This window comes from Podarcis tiliguerta, assembly GCF_965153285.1.
Source record: "Podarcis tiliguerta genome assembly, chromosome: 7".
NCBI lineage: Eukaryota > Metazoa > Chordata > Lepidosauria > Squamata > Lacertidae > Podarcis > Podarcis tiliguerta.
The window spans coordinates 38,606,798-38,628,252 of NC_139540.1; the positions used below are offsets into that span (position 1 = coordinate 38,606,798).

The window sequence follows — 21,455 nt, forward strand, 5'->3', positions numbered from 1 at the left end:
GGAATAATCCCTCAAGTTCATTTGACAGCCCTGCAAAAGACCCACTTAAATGAATGAAAACTGCACAGTTGTTGTACTATGTGGATTACACCCAGTTTCCTGAGAAATAAAGCTCCCCCCCCTCTTTTTTTTAGTTGTGTGTGAGTGGACTGTTTTATATGCAACAGACACCCTCAGCCCATGATGATGGGTTTACAGTGCTATGCTCATCATACTAAACAGGCCTTAGCGAGTTTAATCTTAATCTGTTTAAACATCTGTCATAAATTCAAATGATTTTCCTAAAGAAAGAAAATCAATAGAAAGAATCACCTATATTGATTTGGCTGCTGGTTTTCATCCATTGTGTGGTTTTTAAATATTCATGACAAAATAAAACCCCAAGTAACTGCTGCTTAAAAAGAGGCAGTCCCCCCCCCCCTTTTTTTGCTACACAGTTAAAAGAGAAATGTAGTGATTGGTGTGGTATTTATTATGAAATGATGACAAAGGAGTACTAGTGGTTTTAAACAGTTTTAGCTTACAGGAGCGGCTGTTAATTTTGTCAGCAGAGTTGCAGGTGAAATAATGCACATTGGATAAATAGTCTGTATTGGTTTAACTGAACATAATATATAGTGTGTTCTGGAGTTGTTTGTCTCAATAGACTATAGTAATCAAAAGTAATGAACCTATTATGTGCAGGACCTTGGAGAGCATAGAATGGCAGTAAAAGTGTGGCACATAAAAGGTTTATTAAAGGAAATTAAAGTCCATCATTGCCACACCTGCTCCCCTATTATAAGTCTATGGCAGGTCAGTGCCTTCAATCACTACTCAGCATCAGAGAACAGAGCTACGTTTCCCCATTACCATTGCAGTCACATTGCAACCAACCCTGTATTAGGCTTGAATGGCAGCAAGCAACCATGGGCAAGTTTTCATTTCTGATCAAACAGACACCTTATTTTTAATCGCTGTGTTGTGAACCATTAGCTATAAATCAAGCAGATGAAAATATGACATTCAGTTTCTGGAAATTGCAAATATAGTATAGTATATTTCTAGTTTCTGATTGCATGAGACAAACACAGCAACAGAGTTATTCAAGTATTTGCATAACATTTTCAAAAATCTGTTCAAGCATTTGACTGCTTGTTTATTCCTGTAAAGAGCTATCTGGGTCATATGTCATGTACCATATGTTCTGTGTCTCATGTAGCCCTCTGTAATAATTAGCAGGGGGAAAATAGAGAGGCACACAAATGTTGTTTCATCTTCAGCTAGTTAACTCGCCCCCTTTATTCTTCCTCACAATCTTGAAGAGGGATGTATCCCCTTGTTTCACGCGGACTTTAACCATAAATCTCAACATTATGTAGTTGTATCCTTCTGTATATGATGGAGGAAAATACATTCACTAAACAAAAACCAGTTTGGTAAACAGGGAACAAATGTCATGAGCAAACTCCATCCATATCCATGTTCAGCAGATACTTAGAAGCCCCGTTTGCACTTCAGACAGCCACTGCTTTTTTGCGCAAATAGAAAGGATGCAGAGAAGCTGCTGGGTAAATGTGAAAAACTGGTGCACATGCTAACAGTATAATTTAGATAAATTTGCATTTGCAGAGATTATCGTTTACCCAACTGTTTTTAGATGATGAGGTGAGTGATTGAAATTTGAGGCCTACTGTACACATCACCCTCGCCATATGGCACATCCATGCAATGTGAAACCACACGATGAACCGTGCTACATATTAATGCAGTGACATAGAAGAGACCCAATGTAGGAGCAGCTTCAATTTGGATCCCTGTGATCACTAAAAGTTTCTCAGAGGTTTTGTCTTCTGAACAAATTGTGAGGTCATTGTGCAGTTGTTTCATCATATGCCTAGAATCATATTTTTAAAAAAATAAATAAATAGTATGGCCTTATTTTACCAGACTACTGCTCAACTCATTAGTATTGGGTTCATGTATCAGAGGGACTTGTTCCTTTGGGATCCCTCACAGACCCATTCCTGGGTTTTGCTTCTTTTTCTGCACACACTATCTATTCCTGACCCACTGTCCCATGAATATGCTGATGACACCTGACCTTACTCTTTAACCCAGAACTTTGCCTCCAATAGACACTCCTGCATCTTCAACTCCCTAGCTGTTATTTCCACCTGGATATCCAGTTCAACACCAGGTCAATATGTCGAAAACCAAACTTCTCCTCTTCTCTAGCAGACTTTCCAATTCTCATATAATCTGTATATCCAGTGACCACCCACCACACTGAGCGGGCCCAGATGTTGGTTGACCTTACTGGAATACGGTCATGCTAATGTCATGGAAATAAACATTTGGACACTGTACTTCATTGGTTGTTCATGCTATCATATGCTGCCACTATATATATAGCAACATTATTATAGAATCATAGAACTGAGTTGTTCTATCAGTTGGAAGGGATCCTGAGGGCCATCTAGTCCAACCTCCTGCAATGCAGGAATCTCAACTAAAGAACCCCATCTCTGTTTAAAAACCTCAAGCCGCCCTGACCCCGGTTTCGGAGGGTGGGATACAAATAAAAGTTTATTATTATTATCAAGTGAAAGAGATTCCACCACCTTCCATTCCACTGTTGAACAGCTCTTACTGTCTGAAAGTTTTTCCTGATGTTTAGTCGGAATCTTTCTTGTAACTTGAAGGCATTGGTTCAAATCCTACCCCCCAGGACAGGAGAAAACAAGCTCATTCCATCTTCCATGTAACAGCCCTTTAGATATTTGAAGATGGCTATCATATCTCCTCTCAGTCTCCTCTTTTCCAGGCTAGACATACCCAACTCCCTCAACTATTTATCATAAGACTTGGTTTCCAGACTCATGATCATCTTGGTTACCCCCCTTTGCACACGTTCCATGTGTAGCTACTTCATAATATTGTTGTGCACCTTCCATATAAGATTGTAGGGAGAAGTTACAGTGAAACCACTCACTTTGGTTTGGTGAGATCACTGAAAAACACGGTGTAGTATTGAGTTTATTACAAATATACTAGCTGAGTAGAAACAAAAAGCATAGCAATCCTACAAAGAAGAAATCCATTGTTCCACATCAAATCCCCAGAGAGGTAGCCTCCCCCAAGTTCTTTCTAGTGCTCAAAACTATCTTTCCACCTGTTTCAGTTTGTCTTAAAGCACATGAGGACACCAGCTTGCTGACATAAGGTAGACCTGGATCTGGTCAGTGCCTGGGAACCAAATATATACTTCCTTGGCTCCCTTGGCAGGATATAAATGTAGGAAAACATGCTTCTTTTCTTCACACAGAGATTGAGATTACATCATCCTTGGCTGAAGCAGGGAGAGAGGTGTCACCTTTCCCCTTAGGAACTCTCAAGGAGGATCCAGCTGCTTCCTGGGTTTTTGTGAAAAACATACACCAGCCATTTCAGTCCATTAGCTCAGCCACTTGACAGACTAAGGATCTGGCTGGCATATTTAGCTCTTGATCATTGAAGAACTTTCAATTATCTTTCTGCCCCAACTTTTTCCTTTCCAAAACCCATACTCCTTCACAGCAATCAGAGGTAGTGATGCCACCACAATAGTGGTATTAGTAATACCCTGCCAATTTGGCTGGGTTGCCCAAGCTATTCTGGGCAACTTCCAACAGATACAAAAACATAATAAAAGGTCAAATATTAAAAACTTCCTGATATAGGGCTGCCTTCAGATGCCTTCTGAAAGTTGTGTAGTTCCTTATCTCCTTGACATATGATGGGAGGGCATTCCACAATGTGAAATATCCCTTAGTGGGCTGTGTAACTGTGTTATGATCTGGAGCCAAATAGCTGTTTGTGGCTCTTTGATTTTTGCAGTTGAATCTTTGGAACAAAAGATTAATCTAGAGTAGCCAATTCTGTTCCTGCCAGCTGCATAAAGCATCTGGGAGCATTGTTGTGGCCAGCCCAGGATGTGGGTGAGGGGACCAAGCTGCTCTGTCTGCAAATGCACGCACATTGACACTGGTATCTAGCGTGTGGTCACAGGCCTTCTATTCCGTGACTATGTCCCCTAAGGTCCTATTTGGGTGTTTTCTTTTCTTTTTTAATCTGGACACTGAAGTCCAGCTCTGAGGGCCTTCCAGCGGTTCCCTCACTACAAAAAACGAAGTTACAAGGAACCAGGCAGAGGGCCTTCTCGGTAGTGGTGCCCGCCCTGTGGAACACTCTCCCATCAGATGTCAAAGAAATAAACAACTATATGACATTTAGAAGACATCTGAAGGCAGCCCTGTTTAGGGAAGTTTTTAATGACTGATGTTTTAATGTATTTTTAATCTTTTGTTGGAAGCCGCTGAGAATGGCTGGAGAAACCCAGCCAAATGGGCGGATAGAAATAAATTATTATTATTATTATTATTATTATTAATTAAGATTTTCGTATAATACAATACAATTATGACTGTTTTCTTGCATCCAACCAGCCCACTCTCTGTTCCATTATAAGATCACCAGTTGATTCAGGGCTGTCTAGGGCTGGATCTACACACATCACAAAAGCAATTCAGTTAAAGGCATTGTAAACTTCATGCAGGGAAATCCCATTGGCAAAAGCTGGGACTCCACAGTGCCATCTGGTGTCACAGTGTTATATACAGTAGTACCTCTGGATACGAACAGGATCCATTCTGGATCCCCATTTGCGCAGGTCGCGATTTGCTGCTTCCGTGCATGCATGTGACGTCATTTTGACCGTCTGCGCATGTGCGAGTGGCGAAACCCGGAAGTAACTCATTCTATTACTTCCGGGTCACCATGGAGCACAACCCGAAAGCACTCAACCTGAAGCATATTTAACCCGAGGTATGACTGTATAGCACGCATATAAAGCACTTTATATTTACAAATGTAGCTGAGTCCTAGGATTTTTTTTAACCTGACTGTACATTGTTCAAGCAGTGTTTCACACACCCCCCCCACCTACTCTGCACTGGATTTGGAGGTGGTGGTATTTAGGGGTTTATTTGGTTACATGGTTGCATTAGTCACATAGTTGGCAGGGAGGTGTGGGAAAGCTTACAGTTAAGTTAGGTAACAGCTGAACACTCCAAGGCATCTTTGGAGGCAAAGGGCATTTCTGGAAGCCAGCTGGTTGTGGGGACTTTAGCCTGGATATGGGATGTTCTCAAGATGTTTGGCATACATTTTAATGCAAAACTCCCTAATTTGCACTTCATGCAACAAAATTGGATACAAAGAGCATCTATCCTTCAAAATTCACACTTTTCTGAATTTTGTGAAGCAGTTCTCTAGCCAAATAATATGTTGCCAAATATGTGCATATGTGTCTATTGGGGGGGGGAGTCTAATAACATAAGTATTAGTGAAAATAATAGATAAAATCGCATTATATTGGGGGAGAATTCTTGCAAAAATGTGTGAATCTGGAGAAATTTTCACTAAAATGCTGAAATGGGAACACACACACACAGAGATGTGGAATTGTTGATAACTAGATTATGATGAGAAAAATTAGAAGCAGAAAAACCAAAATGGAGAGATTCATCCATCCTAAGTGGTGACTAAAATGACTCTTTGAAGTTACACCAATGAGTTATTTATAGCTTCACTGACCAACTTCATGCTGTGTCTCCGTCAGATTCCATGCTTTGTTAGAACAAACATAGACCATAGAAAAAACATGCACAGACCATAGAAAAAACATGCTGCATTTCTAGTAATGCCATTCCTAGCTTACTAGCACATGGCACTCCCATTGAACCAATGTGTTGATGTTCCAAATCCACTTTTACTACTAGTATGACCCCATGGAAACTGAAATAAAAATGATCAAGGGGTAGGAGTATCTTCCATAGGAGGCAAGGCTAAAGCATTTGGATTTTTTTTAGTTGTGAAGGAAGATGAGGGAGGAAACCATGATATTTGTATACGTGTGCAATATGTAGGAAGTGAACAAAGAGATTCCCCCTCCATCTTTCATAACACTAGTATTTATTGTTACTGAATATGAATGGCAGTAGATTCAGGACAGCCTTCTCTGTGGAGCCCATGCCTAAGAATTAATATATTGAATTCAGTGTTAGTCAGTGTGGTGCTTGTGTGGCTTTAAAAGGCGATGGACAAATTCTTAGACTGACAAATTTTTCATTGGCTTTGATAACTAATTGGAGCCTTCATCTTCCAGGGAAGTATGCAACCAAATATCAGTTGCTACAGGGCATCAACAGAAGCATGTGAGAAAGAGGATGCTAAATTAGTGGATCTTTACTCTGATCCAGCAGGGCTCTTCATATGTTCTCATGATCCCATCCTCAGCAGTTATTTAACCTCATTGGGATCAGAACATAAATCTTGATCGCTTGCAGACACTGGCACTCGCCCAAAAGGAATAATTAGCATTTGCTTAATTAAATATTTTTCCATTACAAATATCTTCTGAACTATGCTTAAAAGTTATTCACAGATGGCATTTTATCTGAGTGACAAGATTAATAAGTTCTTGGCCTATGGAAACTTTGTAAAGACATGTTAACGATTCTCCCACCACCGCCTCCAATGGTGAATAGACTTTCTGTTACTGTTACAGATGGATGCAGATGGTGAAGATAAAAAGCTACGCACACGTTCAAGAGGAACCAAGGGTGAGTTAGAAGACCCCTTCTACGACCCTGTGCCCATCACACCATGAAATGTAAATTTCTGCACATGGTCCCAAATGTGTCATCAGCGAGTCTACACCTTCCTGAGGGCTCATTTTAAATCAAGCCAGGACACAAACTGCAGAGATTAGGAAATGAAATGTTATTTAGATGTGTGGGAGAGTGGAGGTGGAAAGAAAATCTCACAAATGTACAATTATTTCACAGAGATAATCTAAAAATCCAACTAATGCTGTTGGATAGGTTGATGCAGAATGGGCTTGAACATGCAGACGGTGATTTTAATAGGTATTGTCTCCCAAACGAGAATGATCCTCTTCCAATTATATGTAAACTGTGGTAAACCATGGGAATACATTTTACTGTTTTGTCTGCTTCTTGTTGTATCAAATCTGCTATTGGCAAGTTGAAAAACAAAAACAAAAAAACCTTAGCAATATAAAGTTGGATCTGCTTCCATCCCAAAACACTGCAATGTCCCTAACGTTTTTGTATTTATCTGTTCAAATGTACGATAAAAAAGTTAAACTTTCGGTTTTTCTCTCATTGGGTAAAGAACAGATGGCAATGTAATATTGAGATTAAAAGGCCCCTTAATGATCTAAACATCTGGAAAACATGATTGACTAGTCATACAACCCCTTAAGGAAAATAACTTTTTATTATAATTGGTAATGCTTTTTGTGACCCTTGATTGTGAGTGGGAAATGGGCATATGTAAAATAAAATAGAGATATTTTACCTCCAGTTGAAGCAGATTTTACTTATGAAGTTTGTAGCTAAACTTAAATGACTAGATGTAATGCTAACAAGTCTAATTTGCCAGTGCAATTAATTAACCACATATGCCCTAAGGGTGTTTTTACACATGACTCTCTAAAGTGCCTTTGAAGTATCTATTTACTTATGCCCTGTATGAATGTTGCTAATGCAGTATAGATGAGCCCATTTTCAAATCAAGTGTATATCCTAAGCAAATAGTAGCAAAAAATGATTCAACCACTACTTGTGGAAATGCCCTATGAGCAGCACAGAGTTGGAAGAGAATGGGAAGTCAGCTACTCAGATAGCAGAGCCAGATCTGATCTCACAGGCATCCTTGCTATTTGTGTATCTATGGGGGACCAGGAGAGGTTAAAACCAGCGATCTATGTAGACTGCAATGCACAGCCCATTGTTGTCTTGTTCCATGGGCACTTGAGGGTCACATGGAAGGTCAAGTCAAGTCTGCTCACAGTAGGCAAGATGAGGTCAAGTAAGCAAGGTTAGGTCAAGATAGGCAAATCAAGTCACATCAGGCCAAGTTAGGTCAGGGCAGAGAAAGTCCCGTTGGGACAAACACTGTTATACAGAGAGCAGACAAAACAGGACCATAATAGCTTCAAGGGAGCCCTGGCAGCTGAAACTATCCCATACGAAGGTAACTATAGGTAAAAGTTATCTCAGTAGGCTGACAATATCTGTAGTAAAGTTGTCTGTGCTTCTCTAGAAGGGGTGACTGGGCTGTTAAATGCTATGATTTGCCCACATTCCAACTAGCCATGACTCCTCATAACATTTTGGGCAAACAAAGAGAAACACTTTGACCATTTAAGACTGTTTAGAACTACTTCACACATTCTTATATGGAAAGCACTTGCCACATAGGAAGTAATGAATAGATAATCACAAAGTAAGTGTTCATTTCACTCTGTACAGCAATCCTTACACAAGGGATGATCACAACCTGTATGTGGATAATGTACTAATTTATATACAGCCCTAACTACCATGTACAAATTTTGTTTCTCATTACCCATTATACCAAATCCTACAGTGAAGGCAGGCATGCCATAGCTGGAGCAACTCAGCCCATACTGCTTTCCTTCTAGCTTACTGTTGGGTTGTGAATCACAATCATGATATTGTAAAAAATAAATAAATGGGGGGAGGGGGGTGTAGGGAAACATTCCCTACTGCATTTGTGGGACCTTACATATGTGTGGGTGACACATACAGGGGGTCAGATTTTAATGACCCAAGCTTGTGAACTGAGGTGCCCACATTGTACCCATATTGCTGGGAGGGAGCTGATCATGTGGGTCTCAGCACCCCACACCTAGTGGGGTGCCAACTCCATGGCTGGAAGCTGTAATTCTGCTCACAAGATTGGGTCATTTAAATGTTACCCAAGATACACAGAAGCTGCTTATAGCAAAGTGGCTTGCAGATGGTTATAGTGATGGGATCCTTAATTTGGGCTATTTTTCTGTGGCTAATACAATGTATTCAGCAATTCTATTTTTCAAAAAAAATTATTGGCTGCTTAATCACTGCACCAACGGATAGCTGGAAGTCTTTATTCAAATAGGGAAAGAACTGCAGATCAGTGGTAGAGCAGATGCTTTGCAAACAGAAGGTCCCAGGATCAGTCCCTGGATCTCCAGGTGTTGCTGGGAAAGACTTCTGTCTGATACCCTGGGGAGCAGCTTCCAGCATAGACAATAGTGAGTTAGATGTGCCAGTGGTCTGATTCAGTGTATAGCTTGCTATTTTCCTAAATTACAAAATTGAAATAATCTATCTCTGAGATGTGTCAAAATAAATGTATCATAGTTAAAGGTGAGCCAAGGTTTTGACACACCCTGAAGGATCAAAAACTTTCCTCCTGAAATACATAACTGTTCAAAATTTGTTTTAACACAGAGCTGCTTTGCAGATGGCTGTTTTTCAGAGATGATTGAATCTGTTGCTTTTACTCCTATTACTCCTCCTGCCACCAGCCAAAAGCATTCAGATGTTGTATATATTCAACTGCAAGGGAATAAGGGATTTAAATCACCCAATCTCCCTTCACTGTCATAAAAAAAACAAAAATTTCCACAGGCCTTTGAATAACAAAAGCCCGAAATGGTGAGGGCAAGATATAGATAGAAAGATAGATAGACATTATTTTAAGAGCCCACCCTGCCTTCCCCTGGCAGCATTTCAGTGAGATCAGGATCAATCCCCAAATGAAGTGAGTAATTGCAACAGCATAATGAAGTTACTGCTGCATATCTGAACATTGTAGTGAGCCTCCATTAGATCAAGTCTGCAGGGAGCTACTGACTAACTGGCTGGGTTTCATTTAGCAGTTTCTAATCAGAGTTAATGCACTGCCATACTTTCTTTAAACATTTAAAAGGTGATCTCTCTCATTTAGCAAGCTAGTTAAACATATTTAGGGCTTAAAATGCCTCTCTCTTGCACACACAGGCTTAATAGAGCAACAGGATTTCCCCAGAAGTGGGACAACGGATGTTGCCTGTGCAACATGAGTAATCTTTAGAACCACCTGTTGGCTCTTTCAATATGCTGCACAGCCTTGTGTGGGCAGGTATTTGTAAACACCAGCTTTCCTCATTCCCAAATCAAATTATCACTTAGGAAAAGAAAATGTTCTCACTGCACATCCAATTAAAAAAGAAGAAGGAAAGGTACAGTGGCTTTTTTTTCCTGCTGAAGATCATCTTCCTTGTGTGCTGAGTTGTTTTGGGTTTTTGTTTTTTAACAGATAAGTAACCATGGGAATTGAACATCAACTTTAGCAGTTGCCACGAGCAGCAATAATCCTGTGGTTAGGGAGAAATAAAGAGTCACCTGTGTTCTCCCAGGTTCTCATCTCTCATCAGAAATAGGCAGGTGCAGAGAAGTTTAAATGTAAACTGATGCAGTCTTCCCTTCTTTTACCAACAGCACACGTGGATTCGATAGCACAGGAGCTCAGGTAAGATTCAAGAAGCTTCAGCTTTGTCACAAGAAGTGCTGTTATATCCCACATTTATTGCATCTCTTACAAACATAGCCAGGACAGATGGTGTGTTCACAGTAATTCAAGTTGTTGTTGTTTTTAAGTGCCTCTAGGCTTTCTAAGGTTCACCAGAAAAATATTGTAACCTATCAAGAGGTTCTTGTATGAGGAAAACTTCACAGAGGTCCAGGTTGGTCAATCTGTGGCCTTCCAGCTTGCCAAAGCTGGGCAAGTGCTTACAAGACTTTGAGAAGGAGGCAGGCAGGCTCTCCCTTGGCCCCTGTACCCTGTGTGTGGAAATTGGTTGTGCTGCCCTAAATCTGCCTCTGCTTTAGGCAGCACTGGCTGGGGGAGAAGGAATTTATTTAACCTTCAAGTTCTAGCCCAGATAGTTCCAGTGTATGTCTTGAGCTGGGTTTGAAGTCGACCTCTCATGTTTTCTTGACCTGTCCTCTGTTATTGTAAGTAGGCAGTTTTGTAAGTAGGCAGCTGAGCTGTGAGTAGGCAGCTGTACACACACTCCAGTTCTGTTAACTAGATGGACTGGACTACTCCTCTTCTGGTGGCTGCCACTTTAAATTTTTTCTGATTATTGTTATTTGATTATTAAATATGTCAAGCAGAAGTTAGTGGGAATAAATATCTCCAGTGGGGGGAGTAGGAGGGGAAGGAGTAGTGCCACAGACCTGGCCTACTTACAGCAGCATTACCACCGTAAACCAGGATAATGTGGAGAAAGGTCAGGGTGGTGGGAGCACCAGATTGGCTTTTCCAGTGCCACCCTACCTCACCCCACTACTGCCTCATCAAACTACGCAGTAAACCTGTTCTACCAAGGAGACTCCCTCTGTGATCAGAGCCCTAATGAGTGGACAGGAATGTGTTGGAAGGCAGTGGAACTAGCATGAGTGTCCAGGTTCTCCCCTCATGAAATAGGAGAGGAATGAATGCCTATGCAGGGCCTGAAAAGTGTGAGGATCTCACCATAATTTCATCATTTCAGTGTGTATTGGCTAAACCTTACAGAGGTTTCTTAGCAATAGCTAAGCTGTTTCAAATGTTTGCTTATACTATTTGTGGTAAGGATATTCGTGTTTCGTGTAGAGCCACCTTTCTACAAGGGTATTATGCTATGATGAACAAATTCATGGCAAGTGAGTAATGACAGGATTGAATCCTATGAAGGCCCACAACTCTGATCCCATGGTGAAGAGCAGCAGCTGCCTATCACGCTTTCTACAATCAACTAAATAGAAGGAGTGAGGCAGCAGGCCAACAGCACTATCAGTCATGACGAAGGATGCCAATAGTCTTGCAGCAGTAGAATGAACATCTGGCCATACTCCATAGACTTTAGGGCATAGATCACCCTTCGGGGGAATATTTTATCTGAGACAACTGGTGCCTGGGTTCATAGCACAGGGGATTAAATACGTGCTGGTATCATTCTTCATTAATCTGCATTATATCATATTAATATGCGAGGGACCATCATGGTTATGAGACAAGGCCAGCTTGCCCATTCAGTGGAATTGAGTGATATATATTTTTCCGAACTCTACCACTTCAGATTGCAGGTAGTTGGGGAGGATTAAATGATTCAAAATTCCCTATTGGGGTGGGGGGGGGAATGTTCTGTACATACAAAATTAGCATGTTAGGTAGAAACAAAAACGGAATCCTTCACCTCAGGTGGTGGTTTTAGGAAATGGGTGCATGATTTTATTATTTATTTTTTTACCACTTGATTGTAATAAAACCTCTAAGCAGTTTACAAGAAATAGTTAAATTATCAATAACAATTAAAAACATTTTAAAATCATTGAAATCAACAGTAAAAATATTCAGACACATCAACATCTACATACCTCGATAGGCTTGCCTAAAGGAAAATGGTTTAAGCAGGCACTGGCAAGAGCTGAGCCAAAATACTTGCCTAATTTTGGAGGTTTCACCACTGGATCATGTTGCTGTGGTTCAGGGAAAGACAAGTGCTTATTTTGAATGCCACCTATTTGGGCCAAGCAACTGGTGACATGAAATACCAAACCCCATTCGTCACCTGAGAAGTGGGAGGTGGAGATGAGTGGATCTGTCAATTTTTATTTCACTCTATTATTTTTATAATCTTAATCTCAGTTCTCTACATTTCCACATCAGTTTGCTTTTTTAAAAAAGTCCTCATACAAATTCACGAGTGTTGTTTACTATGAATTTCTCCTAAATATATTTTTGTCTAATATACACATTTTTGTAAAGCAATTTCCCTATTCTAATCCGTTTTTTGGTATGCTGTTTTCCCTAATCAGTGCAATTTTATGGACACTTTACCCCAGTATATGAATTTTTGTACACATTGTTTGACTGTGGAACAGCATTGCATAGTTCACAGAACTGCAAATTTCAAGGATGGCTGTGTTTATGTATTCTTTGGAAAATGCTAATTTGGTAGGTTCGCCTTTAAATGTCAACTGAATCAAATTTATCCCCCATCTCTAGTGAGAGGTGAATTGGGAGGAGGCAGTTATCGCTGCCTTAAAGCATTCCAGCAATGGTGCCAACTGTGTGGGCAGCTGATGTGTTGAATGTGGCTATGAGATCAGACAAGTACCCCAAGTAGCATTGAGTGAACTTTCCTAGCTTGATTTGGAGGTGTCCCCCCCCCAAAAAAAACCCAGTTCATTTCACACTCCTGATAATCAATGGGGAAATGATGGGGTGTCCCTCAGCCTGTATGGTCTCACTGGAGGAATTCAGTCTTCAGCCTTCAAAGCACAAGGAATCTTGAAACATAGTCCCCCCCACCAAGTGAACATTACAAGCTGGACAATGTCACATTCTGAGCTGGGTTATTACAGTTTGGCAAATCCGCTCCAATTCCCAGTGGGGAGGAGTTGTGGTGGACCACATGGCCACCCACTCCTGTACAGGGATGAGGAACGAAGTCGCGCGTCACCCGGAGGTTCCCAGCCACGTCATTCGCCAGCCAGCCAATCTGCTGGCTGGGAGGGGTGCGGCCAGGGCCCATTTAAACTGTGGCGCGAGCCGGAGAGCTTCCTCTTGGCTGGCTTCCTCAATCACTTCGCACAGTTCCTTGGCTTCACTCTGCGGACTCTTTTCTCAGCTTTCTGCTGCGGCATTGGTTGATCTTATGTTGGGGGAAGGGAGGTGTGGCCATCACCTGCCCCTCCAAGCTTTAAGGGTATTCCGTTAAAGGAATCCGGGGGTTTGGATCTGGTCCAAAGCCCAGGGCGGGGCTAGGGCCTTGCCACGACCCCGTCGGGAACCCAGGGGGAGCTTGAGTCGGTTTTCATCAACGGGGCTCCTCCTACAGGTGGTCGACCCTTACTGGACTCCCTGCGTGACAGGCAGGAGTCAGATATAGTCTGGTCAATTCCAATGCCTAACCCAATACTGCTTACATTCTGTAGCCAATAAAGTTGTAGCCTAAATTTGCCCAATAACATTAACCTAATATCCGTGTCTTTGTGTCTTATTCATCAATGAGGGGGTGGTCTCGGGGTCTCGACCTGAAACACAATGGCTTTTCACATTTTTGGAGTTGTCACAGGGGGCATTTTAAAGCAGTAAACTGTGTGGTAAATTACATACTTTGGTATTTTACCCTGAAGTTATGTCAGTACAGAGCACTGGTATTTATAATGAGGCTACTCTACATTGCATGCCATTCATGATGTTAATAAAGGATTTATGCTAAAATTCACCTGTCCTTATTACTATATCCTGTACGTCAACCATTCATATCATCATTAATTAAACCAGTTATAAATTTAAACCATTACTGTAATAAACTTTATAGGCCTGCAGCCTTTTGGGATCCTCCCTTGTTTCTTTCTTGTCCATCTTTTAAATCTTTCCTTAATTAGCTATATCTAGAAGCCAGGGATACAGTTTTGATAACATCCAGTAATTCTAATAGCCTTATCTAGTAAAGTGACAAATTGATGACACCCTTTTCTGTTACTGCTAGTAGATAGGAGTTCTGATCTGCAGGATTTTCTGACATGCAGGTTAAGGCACACATGACATGGTAGCCACTTGCCTGCACTGATGGTGTACCACTTCCTTGAGCAAATATGATTGTGTAAGAGGTGGTGGGATCCTCTGAGCACATTGGGTGTTAGTTTGTACATGGGATGTTGACTGGGTCATGATTAAACTCCAAGTGGGGAAGTTCTATGTTCAGTGATACTGAACATCCATTCCAACTATGGTTGCCATCCATTCATAAATAAATGACCAGAGTTCTACCTTCTGGATTCTTTCCAGAGATTCAGAGGTCTGTACCTCTGAGGCCTCACCTCAGAGTTTTTAATGTAAAAATATAGTCATGGTTTGTTAAGGCTTTGCACATGCCCACAGATATATAGTACCTAGACCAACCAAGTAAGTGGGAAGTCTGGATAAATGCAGTCTTAGTTCATTGCAAATAGAGAGTGAAACAGAATTTATGAAACGGGTAAATCATCTTATTTGTTTATGTATGCAGGCATTGAAGACCAAAGCCAGGCTGTACACATGCAATGCAGGCCAAGTCCTTCAGGCCCATGGAGCTCTGGAGCTTCATCTGCATAACAAAAGACAGAGAGGATTCTAAAACCCTCCAATAACACTGTTAGTAGCTGGCAGGCAGCCAATCCATGCTGAGATAGGGCCAGTGTTGTGATTCGCTAATTGCAGCATTAAGGCGACCTATCACAGGCGGTGTGTGTGTTTTGCCTGGGCTGGCTTAAGGTATATATATCCCAGGCAAGTGCCCCTGTTTGTCATTCTTCTTGTTGTTGTTCCAATAAATCCTTTTTGAGCTGAATCTTGGTCTTGGGTCATGCCTGAAACCACCTACACTTCATTTTTTAGCTAACTTGCATGGCAAAACAAAGGAATCAATAATTTTGAAGTTAACTTTGATGCAGCCAAGACAACAGTGTGCAATTTAATGTACAGTGCTGCCTTTGGGTTTTTTTGGTTGTAATAAAATAAGCAGCACCTCATTAGTACAGAATTATCACCAGATTGTAAAAATAGGTTCCAGACATTTTATTTAAAAATTTAATGAATGTTCTTGAGCTATTTTCATAGTAAAATGCCAAACACCAAAAAACCTGGAACAATAAACTAGTAAATACCATTGCCTTGTCCAAAATAATCTCATTGCCCCCCACACCCAAGAAATTACTAGCCCCGGGCCTTCAAGAAGGATAAATGCTCCAATCTCAATAGTCCTCGTGGTATATTATAACTTTTCAGTCAACTTTTTTTAAAAAAATGGCAGGCTTGTTTTAAAAAGCAGTGACCTAGTTCCTTATAGCACCTTGTTTTCAGTGCAGTCTTTAGAATGTTGTGGTAGATGTGCCCTATTGAATTCAATGAAACTTACTCTCAGGTAAGTGGGGTTAGGATTGCAGCCTAAGGCTTCTTAGCAAGCCGTGTGCATTTGTTGTTTGTCCAAAGAGGTTTCATCCCCCCACCATGTTTCACAATGAACTCAAGGCACGCATAGATTTCATTATAGCTGCATGCCTTCTCCTGGGTTATTACCAACTTCCTATCATTCTGTCCTTTTTACATGCTTCTTTTTATTTCCTCAGTCATTTCACAGTCGAATCGTTCCTTTTGGTCAGGTGGCCTATAACATTAGTTTACTGTCTGAAACATCTCCAGCCTCAAAGCATAATGACTCAACAGCATTACCCATTCCTCCCCAGCCTCCTCTTAGAAGGACTAATAAATTCTCTTTTCCCAACAAGGCTATACCACCTCCCCTGCTTCCTATGTTATTTATTTTATTTTATTTTATTTTAAAAGAAGCTGCCCCTTTGATATTGAAATTCCAGCCTGATTCCAATTACATCATAACATATTTTCTTCTGAGTTATTATGTATACCCCTCGTCCTAGCACCATCTCACTTTCTTCTTCACCAAGCCTTTCATTTGTATGTTTGCACACTTTAATAACCTTCATGCTGCTATTTTGCCCTAAAATTAGTCTTAATCAAATCTGATTTCCCTCTTTTATCTTCATTGCCATCCAACGCTTTATATATACTCCTTTCATCTATGTTTGGTCAGCGTGCTTGCCCTGACGTCATACAAGAGTAGATTAAGCTAAACTCCTCCTCAGGACTTCAGTTGGGATGGAGAGAGCATTATTCTTGCTGAGTAGTAGCCTTTCTTCCATCTTGACTACCCCTCCTCCAAATCATGTTGTATAGCCCTATTGTACCATAACTGGCCAAACCACTATCTCTATTGCAGGGGTGGGGGGTACTCAGTGGACAACATAAGCTAAAGTAATAGCTGCAAGCCTTGAAGAGGAACTAGTTCTATGTTGCTGTGGATAGTAAATGGATGAATATCTATATTAAAAGATAAAACATAAATACTAGCATTAAACAGTAGTAGTAGTAGTACCCTGAGGCTGATTAGTTGACTGACCTAGCAAGAATGATGAGGGACTGATAAAGAGCCCTGGAGGCTTTCAGGCCTGAGATTTCCAAGTACTGAACCATTGGCTAAGTAGCCAATCAATACATATTAGTGCTTGCAGATGCGTAACATTATAAATTTGGTGCTGGTCTTTTCTTTGACAACATCCCAAGAATTGTTTGTCAACCCAACTCACGGTATACTCATCAGACTACCATTCTGATAACTTTGTCTGCATAACTTTATATGCATTCAGTGTATTAGGCTCAAGAGCAATGGGTAGTGGGGATGGCACCACAGATTTGACCACCTGGCATCAGTATCACTGCCACATACTTGGCTGATGATGGAGCAGGGCAGCACTGAGGAAGGACATCTTGGACACACCAGCGGAGAGAATCTGGTGCTTCTGCCTGAATTGGCCTGACTTCACCTTGTACCTCCACACTAGTTGCTCCTGAATAGCCTACATGGTTTGGTGACATATTAAAGCTCCCTGTATCTACCGGTAATTTAGCCTATATCTGCACCCACTCTTAGCTTAAGTACTTTTATATCTGAGCAAATTCTATTCAGGTCAAACTCTATTCACTGGTGACTCAAAAGGATTTCAGTGTAATTATCTCTCACCTAAAAAATTAGGCTGGCACTAGAGAAAGACATGTCCCACTCCATTGTGAGGATTCATGTGTTGGTACAACCAGTGCTTTATTTAAGATGATAAAAATATGAGGTGCCAGTACTTGTATATTGAGAAAATCGCAGCAAAGAAGTGCTGGCACTCTGTACCAGTGAGTACTTTCACACAAAAAAGCTATGGGTGCCAAACATCTTGGCATCTTCAAGTCACTGGTTTTAGTTTTTAACCTCCTTGGGGTTCATTTCATTGCCTAGCAAAAATGTCTCCCGTGTCCCAAAAGTTGACTTGTACCACTATTTCATTAGAAGTCTGCTCATATCAGAAATTGTGAGAATGAGTTATATTCACTCTTGATTCATAAAAAAATATCCATCCATTTTATGACTCTGATTCACCAATAACCTTGACAGCTGAACCAGTGTTCCATGACAACAAGCAGACCATTGATAAATAGCAACAAAACTATTAGAGGTTGAATTTATGAGATGAGTAATAGGGATGCTAAATTATAGGCTTACTGTTTGACAAACTACAGCTTGACATATATTTGCAAATGCATGTGTATGCATCTCAAAGAGAGAAAAACTTTTCTAACCTCATGACCCCTTGGCACATTGTACAGAAACCATCCAACTGCTTTCCATGGGATTGTGTTTTACAGTTCATCCCCCCTCCCCCCAGTTCATAATTTCAGGACTAAAGAATTTTCTAAGAATAATTAAAATGAGGCTTTGGTTTATATTTGTTTTTGAAATGAGGACCAAAACGTATCAAAAGGGGAGGGGGAGATTGTAACCAGTATCAACATTTTGAACTTAGCCAGTGCAATTCTTTCAGCAACAGCATAGCATGATGGTGATATCCTGCCCCAGTGAGCAGTAGAGCTGCTGCATTTTGCACTAGCTGCAAGGTCAAGGGCAGTCTCAGGACAGCTCCACATAAAGCACATTGCAATAATCCAGTCTGGTGGTTAGCAGTGCATGGGCAGCTATTTCAGTGGTCAGGATATCCCAGTCCAGAAATGGCCAAATTTGTTTTACCAGCCAAAGCTAGTAAAAACTTCTACTAACCACTGAGGTCACCTGGGCCTCTAGTGACAGAGATTAATCTAGGAACACCCCCAGACTGTGAACCTGCACTTTCAGTGGGAGTATGACCTTTTCCAAAAGCCGGCAATTGCCCAATTATCTAGATTCTGCAACCACTCACCTATGGCACCTCTGTCTTGCCAAGATTAAGACTCAGTTTGTTGGCCCTCATCCAGCCTACCACTGGGTCCAGGCTCTAGTCCAGGCCTTGAACAGCCTCTCCTGATTTAGATATTACAAAGAAACGGAGCTGGGTAGTATCAGCATACTGATACCTTGCCCCAAACCTCCTAATGATCACTCTCAATAGCTTCATATAGAGTTAAATAGCATTGGGAATAAGATGGTACCCCATCGTATCCCTTTTTCCTCCACCAAAGTTGGTGGGGTTTGGGGAGAAATGACATATCTCGCTCATGAACTGGGGGTTAGCCATTCCTAGTGTAAGTAATTAGTATGAATAATCAGAATCAGCTATAGATCAGATAATGTGCATTGCCTTCAGACAATGAGTCTGACAAAAAATAAATTCTGGTCCATTTCAAATGTATATTCTACAATTTTCAGATACAAAGTAAAACTTATATTACTTCCCCTTTCTCTCAAGCATTATTTGTTATATTGCTGTGAGTGTTTACTTGATCAGCTATAGAAAGCATATTGTAGAGCTGCAAAGGTACAGAAGGGGGTGACTAAAATGATGGGACTGAACAATATATTTTTTTCCCTTTAAAAAAAATATGCTCACAAATGGAAGGAAATTGAGTCATTTTGTTTTGCCCACATCCTGCCCACATGCTATCTGAGTAACATGATGCCTACTGTGATGTAGGAATAGAAGAACCCTATCTGCATGGGAATATAAGACCAGTCCAGAGACTCCAATGTGTTTGTAGAGGGTCTTGAGGTCTGCCCAGTTTAAGCTTTGCTCAAGTTGGCCTAACATCAAAGTCCATGAGCAGCCCCTGATGTGCACAAAGTAGAACCTCACAAGAATTTTGATTTGGATTAGAACTTGGGGAATCAGCCAAGCTGCAGATCCTGAGCCAAATTGGATGCATTCAGAGGACCTTGGGCCTTGGACAAGCTGGGTGCACACAGACCACTGTGAGTCATGTTGGAGGAGCCCAGGGCCCCCTGGGTGTCAGGGGGCAGGGCATCAGGCAGGAAGGAGAACCAGGCAGGGTGGAAAACTGCAGGAAAAGCTCCAGGACATACCTGACTTGCAGCTGCATCTTCTCAGGAGAAGGTGGGCTACAGCTCTCTTTCCTGCCTGAAACCTGTTGAGTAGAGACACCCCTATAGGGTGTGGGTGCTGCTTTTCAAGAGTCTGTCCTGCAGGAAGGATCCAGTCCTGCACAGTGCTGGCTCATTCCCAGACTCTAAAAAAATCCTATTTTAACTATTTGTTAATATAGGGTTTAAAAATCCCCACCCCTAAATTGTTTTGTGGAAGGATCTGGGGTGGAATGGGTGGCACTGGGTGAATCTCCCCGATCCAGATGCCACAGGATAGATTGAGGTGGGGCTGTTTGCTGAACCCTGTTAGAAATATGAGGCCATGAAATTAGTTGAACTTTCAAGACTTCAAATATTTCTACCTCTTTAAGGTAAAAGGATAAAAGTAAAGGATCCCTGGATGGTTAAGTCCAGTCAAAGACGTCTATAGGGTGTAGCGCTCATCTCACTTCAGGCCGAGGGAGTTGGCGTTTGTCCACAGACAGCTTTCCGGGTCATGTGACCAGCATTACTAAACTGCTACTGGCACAGAGGACTGTGATGAGTGCCAAAGTGCACAGAAATGTTGTTTGCCTTCCCACCACAGCGCTCCCTATTTATCTACTTGCACTGGTATGCTTTGGAACTGCTAGGTTGGCAGGAGCTGGGACAGAGCAACAGAAGCTCACCTGTCATGGGGATTCTAACTGCCAACCTTCTGATCAGCAAGCCCAAGAGGCTCAGTGGTTTAGCCCACAGTGCCACCCGCGTCCCTGACACCTCTTTAAACATTCCATTAATTATGTTACAAATATTTTTCATGTATCCACACTGCAAATAGCCGTAATCCACTGCCTTGTTTCAACTTGCTAACCTAACTGGCAAAGCAAAGCAACTAACAAATTTAATTGTTTAGAGTGAAATGGTGTGCATAAGGAATACTTAGAAAAAAATCTTGGTGTGTGACTTTAATTATGTTGGTAGCAACTAATTATTATTCACATGCATTCTGCATACTCCTGTAATATGTACACCAGATAGCATTACCATATTGTTATGATTACCGCATTGTGGCATTTCAGCATCTACTTTGTTACAACAGATAAATATGCTGCATAAACCTAAGCCATTTTAAATTGAAGGATTGGAAAGTATCCATTATATTGGTTTCATGCTTTGTGCAGCATTGTGGCAGATCAAGCGAGTTCACAATTTAAGATGCACATTGGTTGTACTGTAACTTCTTCAGTAGTGCAGATCTTCACATTTGTTTCCATGTCCTTCATATTTGCAATGGTGAGTTGCCAAGAAGATGCCTTGCCAAAATGCTTTTTTTAAAAAAAGAAGAAGCAAAAAGCTTAAGTTAGTCATATGCTACCATCCAAAACAATCACAATTGGAGCCAATTTAGTGCACATAAGTTACCTTGGAAGGATTAATTTCTGCTGTTGAGCCTCATAATATGTGTAACCAACAGGGAGCTGTCTGGAGACAGGGATTTTTGCAAATCTTTCAGCTAGATCAATGAGCCAAATGCAAAATCTGGTAACCAGGGGCATCATGTAGATTTGTCATGCTCCCTAGGGGAGCTGGGGTCCAGCAACCAATGAGTGGATTACACTGATCC

The 21,455-nt window shown here is 41.2% G+C and overlaps 1 protein-coding gene and 1 long non-coding RNA gene across 13 annotated transcripts in view; one reads left to right on the plus strand and one right to left on the minus strand.

The window, feature by feature from the left end:
* ST18 (ST18 C2H2C-type zinc finger transcription factor) overlaps positions 1-21,455 on the plus strand; it is a 185,699-nt gene that overhangs the window by 108,830 nt on the left and 55,414 nt on the right. For all 12 annotated transcript variants that reach the window (XR_014513872.1, XM_083450973.1, XM_083450972.1 and 9 more), the window contains 2 exons: positions 6,590-6,644; positions 10,380-10,410. Coding sequence is in view for 11 of the 12 variants with exons in the window: in XM_083450973.1 (XP_083307099.1) it covers positions 6,590-6,644; positions 10,380-10,410 (86 nt within the window). In the remaining variant the exon portion in view is untranslated. The remainder of the gene's footprint in view (positions 1-6,589; positions 6,645-10,379; positions 10,411-21,455) is intronic.
* The window catches only part of LOC310682545, a 32,372-nt gene continuing 31,524 nt past the window's right edge, over positions 20,608-21,455 (minus strand). The window contains exon 4 of the long non-coding RNA XR_014513972.1: positions 20,608-21,156. This is a non-coding gene — a long non-coding RNA (uncharacterized lncRNA). The remainder of the gene's footprint in view (positions 21,157-21,455) is intronic.